This window comes from Magnolia sinica, chromosome 11, assembly GCF_029962835.1.
Source record: "Magnolia sinica isolate HGM2019 chromosome 11, MsV1, whole genome shotgun sequence".
Classification (NCBI taxonomy): domain Eukaryota; kingdom Viridiplantae; phylum Streptophyta; class Magnoliopsida; order Magnoliales; family Magnoliaceae; genus Magnolia; species Magnolia sinica.
In genome coordinates, this window is record NC_080583.1 from 48,998,800 (window position 1) to 49,006,769 (window position 7,970).

The 7,970-nt window shown below is 42.1% G+C and overlaps 1 protein-coding gene across 1 annotated transcript; it reads left to right on the plus strand.

The window, feature by feature from the left end:
* The first annotated feature begins 1,248 nt into the window (after positions 1–1,248).
* LOC131218102 (protein FAR1-RELATED SEQUENCE 5-like) lies at positions 1,249–3,694 on the plus strand. Its single transcript, XM_058212783.1, has 2 exons — positions 1,249–3,422; positions 3,532–3,694. The coding sequence occupies exons 1-2, from the start codon at positions 1,249–1,251 to the stop codon at positions 3,692–3,694; spliced, it is 2,337 nt and encodes a 778-aa protein (XP_058068766.1).
* Positions 3,695–7,970: the final 4,276 nt, after the last annotated feature.

A 7,970-nucleotide genomic window follows, 5' to 3' on the forward strand; every position in this document is an offset into this window, starting at 1 on the left:
TTCTGAATTGAAATGGCATAGCTAATTGATGGGCCTCGAGGCTTTAGAAAAAGCTCGACTCATGTGGGACCAGGCCATCTCAGCCCCGCTTTTGGTTTCTTTCATTATCCTTCTCTAGAGCATAGATCTTCGCCGTTGGTTCTCGTTTTAAATCAATAGGCCCCTGGTTCCTACCTTTGGTATATTTCTTGAGAAGTGTAATAGATAAAGACCATTCATCAGGTGGTCCACAGCTTGCACACACATTAAGCCGGCCCACTTATCATTGGCCACACGTGTACCAGTAAAAGGGAGAGAAGGAAAAGCTATCCAGTATCTTGAGTTTCAAAATACACGTGCGGAACATCATTAGATGGGCCATGGCATGTCCAGTATCTTGAGTTTCAAAATACACGTGTGGACCATCATTAGATGGGCCATGGCATGTTTGTTGTGACCTCCACCTGATATCATCCACACACATGGCACGTGTGCTGTAAAGATTTCTCCTTTTCCTTTGTTTTCAAGCCAGGAAAAAAAAAGCGAGGCATGCTTATGTAGTCCTTTTCTGTTTCAGAGAAATGCTGCAAAGCGCATGATATGTGGCCCACCTAAGCCAGGCTGACGTGGATTACTTTTTGGTCGATATGGAATGTGCAATCAGTCTTCTACTGATAGGCCCACCTGACCAAGTTTGATGGTGGGGTGGTTTGCCCTCTTTGAATAGACGGGCCATCTGCCATCTATGCAAGGAACCCACATGGGTATTTTGGTCCATTCCAAATGTGCTGATTGGCCCACCTAAGAAGCCCATCTAAGTAGAGATGTCTGAACTGGGGCGTTTCCACGGGAACAAAAAGAGCCGTGGCTTGGGTAGAACTGGAAAGGTTTCAACAACAGGCATTCCCTTCCCACTATTTTCTGATACGTGGCCCACTTGAGTTTTGAGTCTTTGTATTTGCATTTTTCCTTACTGAGGTCTATGTGACCTTATGAGTAGGTTGAATGGGCTAATCAATGTCATAGTGGCCTTACAAAATTTTTGATGGTGGGTGTCATTGTTGGGCTCATGTCTTTCTAACTGGGCATATTAATCTGGAAATTGATCATTTATAATTGTCTTGTTATTGTTGACTTTGGACCGTTTAATTTTTTCATAAATCTGAAATAGAAATATTGATTTTTGTTATGAGTTGTGTTCATTTACCAACTTTTATATAATTTCATGATAAACTATATCAAAACTTTTTTTTGTTATGAGTTATAGAAATGCACGAGAATTTAATGGCGCAAGTTGGCACAACCTCTATCCGTCGTTGGATTCCAGAAGTAGAAGAGGGGTTGAAACCAATAGTTGAAAAGACAACTTTCTCTTCAGTTGATGCGGCGTTTAACTTCTACAACCATTATGCAAAGAAGGCAGGCTTCAGTGTTCGTAGAGGATCAAATAAATACAATAAGAGTCAAGAAGAGATCTGGAAGATGTTTGTATGTTCGAAGGAAGGGACGACAGATAACAAGGTACAAATGAAGCATGGTGTAGTAAAGAGGCGACGGAGTATTACTCGAGAAAGTTGTAAAGCTCGCATGACAATTAAAAAAGAGGGCAGTGGACCAAACTATATAGTGAAAAAGTTTGTTGAGGAGCACAGTCATGAGTTAGCAACTCCTCGAAAGAAACATCTTCTTCGATCACATCGTGAGGTTTGTAATGCGCAGAAGAATTTGGAAAATACATTCACTCAAACAGGCATAGGCATTTCGCAAACTATGAATGTTTTAGCAATTGAATCAGGTGGTTACGAAAATATTGGATGCATTGAACAAGACATGAGAAATTATGAAAGAGATAAAAGAAAAGAAACCAAGGACCATGATGCTCAACTATTGTATGAACATTTTTCTGAAATGAAGGAATTGGATCCATCGTTCGCATATAATGTGAAGGTTGACGTGGAGGGCAGATTAACACATTGTTTTTGGGCTGACCCGATTTCACGTAAGGCTTATCATCACTTTGGTGATGTTATAGTATTTGACACCACGTACAATACAAACCACTATGAGTTAATATTTGCACCATTTACAGGGGTTAATCACCATGGGCAATCAATTATACTGGGTTGTGGTTTTATCCATAATGAGACCACTGAATCTTTTATCTGGTTGTTTGAGAAATGGTGTGAAGCAATGCCAGGGGACCCACCGAAAGCGATCATAACAGATCAAGATCCAGCGATGACAAAAGCCATTGCTATTGTATTTCCGAATGCTTTCCATCGTTATTGTATTTGGCATATTTTGCAGAAGGTCCCTGAAAAGTTAGGTCACATAGCTTTCAAAGATGAATTTAAAGTACCTTTTTATGATAGCATATGGAATTCTGAGAAGCCCGAAGATTTCGAAGTAAAATGGAGCAAAGTTATTGAAGAAAATGAGTTGGATCATAATGATTGGCTTGCTTCTTTATTCAACATTCGTCACAAATGGGTACCAGCATATCTAAGACATGTTTTTTTTGCGGGTATGTCTAGTAGCCAACGAAGTGAAAGCACGAATGCATTTTTTCGTAAATATGTGTCGAAGAATAACTCGTTAATGGATTTCATAATTCGTTTTGATCGTGGAGTAGCACGACAGAGACACAATGAGTTAGTTGCCGATCATGAAACGATTAGTAGCAAGCCAAAGTTGAAAACTTTATTCGCCATGGAGAGAGAGCTTGGAGAGACTTATACTCGGTCTATTTTTTATAAATTTCAAGAAGAGTTGTATGAAAGCACTATTTATACTGCAATTCTTTTACAAAAGATGGAAGGCGTTTGCATTTACAATGTTGGAGTATGTGAAGGAACATCTCCCGAACGGCTAGTTGAATTCGAGATGGAATCTAAACAAGCAAAATGTAGTTGCTTAAAATTTGAATTTGAGGGCATACCATGTAGGCACATATTATGTATACTACGACAATCTCGGATACCCAATTTGCCAGACCACTATATTTTGAAAAGATGGACAAGGGATGCTAAACTGGATTTTGTTTACGAAGCGAGTAGTGTGGAGTTAAATACAGAGAAACATGAATCGTATGCTCTTCGATATAGCAATTTGTTAGACATTTCTAGAAATCTTGCCAAAGAAAGCGCTAATTTTAAAGAGACATATCATATGTGTAAAGAAGGGCTACAAGATATTCTCAAACGAGTTCAAGATCAGAAGTTGGTTGCTGGTGAGACATTGGTGCCTAAAAATAAGAAACAAATAAAGAAAATTACTAAAGTAATCATTAAAGACCCGGTGCGTGCTAAAACTAAAGGAAGTGGAAAAAGATTAATTTCTGAAAGGGAAAAGGTTGCTCGTAAGAAAGATAAAAGAAGATGCAATGGATGTGGGAAGTGGGGTCCTGGCCATGATAAACGTAATTGTCCAATATGGAAAAAACTGTAAGTGCTTAATTCGTTTTATTCATTTATATTTGATTGATTCTTTAATTTTGTTTCTTAAATTATTATATCCTTATTTTATTCATTCTTTAAAATGATTTACTTGCAGAATAAGATCTCCCGCATGCCAAGAACCATCAATGAATGAAGTTGATATGTGTGAAGAACCATCAGATGACGAGGTTGATTGTATGAAGAACCATCGGATGATGAGGTTGATATGCATGAAGAACCATCGGATGACGAGGTTGATATGCATGACGAAACATTAGATGATGAGGTGGAGACGTTAGGTCATGACACACCACTATCTTAATAATGTAATCAATAACATTTTTTTAATTTACCCATTTACTTGGTAATTATGTAAACATTTTTTAATATCAGGCTAACCATTCCATAGAAAACAATAGTGATTGAACTCTCACCATTAACAACTTCTAAGTCAACACTGTAATGTTTATTTGTCATCCAAGCCGTTGATATGTTAAAGTGGACCATAAAAAATAAAAATTATGTTGATTCAAAGCTTTTTTCACCCACATGAAGTTTTTAATGGCCAATCACCACAAACATTATCTGAAAAAAAAAAAAAAAGGGAATTGCGTAAATATATAATACATAATCAATGTGAGTCCTACGGTTAGGATTGCACCGTGTTGTGTGGGGCGGGCCTCACCTAATCCGCTCTGGGGAAGACAGCCTTTCGTGTCATGAAACATCAGTTCCTCTATTAGACAGTCTGACCACGTTACCAATGGAGGCGGATTGCATCTTACCCTCTCTGGGGCCCACTGTGATGTAAGTTTTTTATCCACGCCGTTAATATTTTCTCTCAGATCATTTTAAGGTATGAGATAAAAAATGAATTAGGTTCACAACTCCAGTGGACCACACCAAAGGAAGCTGCAATGATATGACACTCACCGTTGAAACATTTCTAAGGGACACCATGATGTTATTTTACTATATAACCTATTCATAAGGTCACGTAGACGTGGATGAAACGAAAACATAAATATATGCTTGATCCGAAACTTCTCCAGATCCTAAGAAGTTTTTAATTGTGAACGTTTAATCCCCAATTTGTGGTCCATTTAAGCCTTTTATGTGGCTATTTTTTTATGTCATGGCTTAAAATAATTTGAGAGAAAATCTCAACGGCATGGATAAAATTATTACATCACGGTGGGTCTTAGAGAGCCCTACCTGAATGGTAACGCAATCCTCGTCCCATTACCAATACTGGCAGATAAGCTTGCGGATGGGGATTCCAAAGGAACTTTCCGTCATGGTTAGTTAGGTGGGGTCCACCGTGATGTTTAGGGAAGATCCACCACGTTCATCGGTTTTGAAAGATTAATTTAGACGATGGGCCAAAAAATGATATAAATCCAGAGCTTAAGTATGCCGTACATTAGTAAAAAGTGTGTATGTAAATTCTTACCATTGAAACTTATTTGGGTCCACCATAATGTTTATATCCCATCCATACCGTTCATAATGTCATTCTTACTAAGATAAACTTAAATGTTAATTATTTGGCAGAACAAATCCTGTCATGGCCCTCATAATCTTTTAACGGTGGACGTCACTCTCTCCTCTGTTTTTTGTGGTGGGGTCTGTCGAGCTTTGCATCTGATTCATTTTTTGCATCATGCCGTAATATGGTCTGTCCAAATGGATGGACGGTGTAGATACAAAGCACACATCACGGTGTGGCCCACAGAACTTGTAGACGTCACTTCATAAGGTTGGGCGTGCGTCCGAAAAAACAGCCGTGGCGAGTCTTCTCCACGGAGAGTCTCCTGCTGCACAGCTGCTTCATCCCACCACCGTTTTGCATCCAACGGCTCCTAACGGAGCTCGTACTTAAGCACCGTACGGCACGGTGCGCAGGAGACCGGGACTCTATATATATATATATATATATATATATATATATATATATATATATATGTAATATCAAGTGAGAGATACTCACCTTTAAAAAATAAAAACTCCCCTTTTTTTTCTTCCTTTTTCTCTTTTGTCTTTTTTCTTTTCTTTTTCTCTCCTCCTTTTTATTCTTCCTTTTTCTTTGTCTTCACTCTCTCTGTTTGTATCAGATTTCTGCCTGAATGGCCCGATAGGCGTCGAATCATGCAAAGGGGCCGATCGGGGCATTTCCAGTGGGGCCCAGGGGGGACCCACATCTTTTTAGTGCTAAGGGGCCATGAGGACCTCGCCCAAATGGCGAGCCATCGCCGGTTCGGCGAGCCCTCGCCGATCAGCGGGCCAGGCCGGGCGGGCTGGCTCGGGCTGACGAATGTATGGCCTAGTGTGGCCCACCCTTCCACGGTTTGCTGCTTTAAACTCTTTCTAAGCCCGACTTCCTTCACAATCATCCCTCCCAAGCTCTCTTTTCCTTCAAGTTCTTCTTCAAACTCCTCCAAATCTCTTTCAAATCATCTTCTTTCATTTTCGTGCAAACTCTATCCACCCATCTCAAAACCTCACCCCCCCTTGCTGCTTACATCTCCTTTTCTTCTCATTTGAGCTCCCAAATCCTCCCTTGGGATCTCAAGTGTGTGGAAGCTTCCCATTTCTTCCTATTTCTCTCTTTCTCTCATTTTCCATGGCCCTCTTTGAGTTTATCACGGCCATCTTTTCCATCTCTACTCTTCTTTCTTTGATGGGGAAGAAGAGAGCGCCCGTGGATGAAGCCGGGCTTAGCCGCCCAACCTATGCACGGAGGCCAAGAGGTGCCGCCGCGAGCACGACCGCCGCCCGTGAGTTTCAGACCAAGCGGGACCTTGATCCTCAAGCTCCCATTGGAAGAACCTTGTTGGCGGAGCTATCGCATGGAGTCTATGAAGGCCGTAGAGTCCTTTTTGAGGCTCATGTTGATCCGCGGCTGTTTGGTGAGTTTTTGCTATTGGAGCGCCTGGAAGGGGCTGGTTGGTGTCCCTTGTTTGAGGGCGAGTATCGCGCGAATGCAAGTACTGTTCGAGCTTTTTATGCCAATATTCGTGATCCTTCACTGGAGCCTCTGCAGTTTAAGATTTCTTGTGGTAGTGGTCGGGAGGCCACAGTCAACGTTGCTTTGATATCTCGACTCCTGAATGTGCCACTTGGTGAGGTACATGCCAGTGAGAAGAATTTGAACAGTATGCGCGAGAGGGATTGTCGCACCCGATTTCTGTGTGGTCGTCTGGTCGAATGACAGCCTAATAGAAGTCTTCTAGCTACCAACATGACGGACGACTTTCGCTTGCTTCACCACATGTGTACGTTCAATGTATATCCAAGGTGGAGCAACCGCAGCGAGTGTACGCGCCTGATGGTAGATTTTCTATATCAGGTGGGGCAAGGAGAGAAGTTGTGTGTGTCGACGTACATCTTGCGTCAGGTTATCCTTATCGCTCGTTCGACTAGGAGGACTGAATCGCTTCCATTTGGCCGACTTATCTGTAAGCTTGCTCATGAGTTTACGTATAGGCTTGGAGCAGAGAAGCCGGTTCTTGTTCGTCATATTAATCTGACACCCTTAAGCAGATGGAGATTGGTCCTCGTCGACAGGCCTCAGAGAGTGAGGATGAGTCAGAGAGTGATGATGATAAGAGTTATGCTGAAGGTGGTGCTGAGATTGAAGCAGAAACAGAGCAGGACGAGGAAGAGGTTGAGGCACAGGATATGAGTGAGAGCTCTCCTCCTGTGGCACCAGAGCAGAGCGCAGATCAGGCTGCCAGGGATGCCTGTATTACTCGGCTTGAAAAAGGGCAGGCTGTTCTATGCCAGGATATCATGGATCTTCGAGGCCTTGTGAAGCATAAGTTTAAGAAGGTGACTCGAACTCTGAAGTCTATCCTGTGTTGCTTGCAGGATAAGGGTGCCCCACCGCCATCTCCTGATTCTGATGAGTAGTTATCGTTGTGGTCGTCCATTGCTTTGTTTGTTATTTCTTTCTGTGTGCAGTCGCTGTTGGCTTTTGTAGTTGGAAGTTGTTTGTTGTTGCTTGAAGTGTTAGATGTTGTAGTTCTCATGCTTTCCTTGTCGTGATTCATGTAATGCTGCACTACTTGTATTGCGACAATTTTGTTTAATGGAATGCATGTTGTTTATTTTTGAAGTTGTGCTGTGAATGCTGTGTGGATGGATTATGTGGACGTAGAATCTTATATGTTGCATCCTCTGTTGAATGTAGGGTATGCCTCCTAAGGGTTCTAAGACTTCAGCCCGTCTCTCCTTGGTTGAGTCGCTTGTCGGGGTTCTTCCCCTGAGCGATAGCCAGTCAGATCCACAGACGGGCCCATCTCATGCAGGTGTTGGGCCGACACCTATGGCTCCTCCAGTTACGCCTTCGGTTCCTCAGCCGAGCGATGCATCTTCGTCTGCTCCACCGTCTGATAGGTTTGAGTAGATGATACTGTTGATGCAGCAGTAGCAGATTCAGTAGCAGCAGCAGTTCCTATCTTCCATGGCTGGCATCTTTACTCAGTCAGTGGGAGCGACTCCTCCTACTTCACCTATGCCCCCATCTGGGAGCGCTAGTGCGAGCGGCACTTT

Bases quoted from the DNA above. Each gene is read 5' to 3' on its own strand.
- LOC131218102 (XM_058212783.1), top strand. From the start codon at position 1,249: ATGCACGAGAATTTAATGGCGCAAGTTGGCACAACCTCTATCCGTCGT. The intron at 3,423-3,531 runs GTAAGTGCTTAA...ATTTACTTGCAG, and splicing joins TGTCCAATATGGAAAAAACT to AATAAGATCTCCCGCATGCC.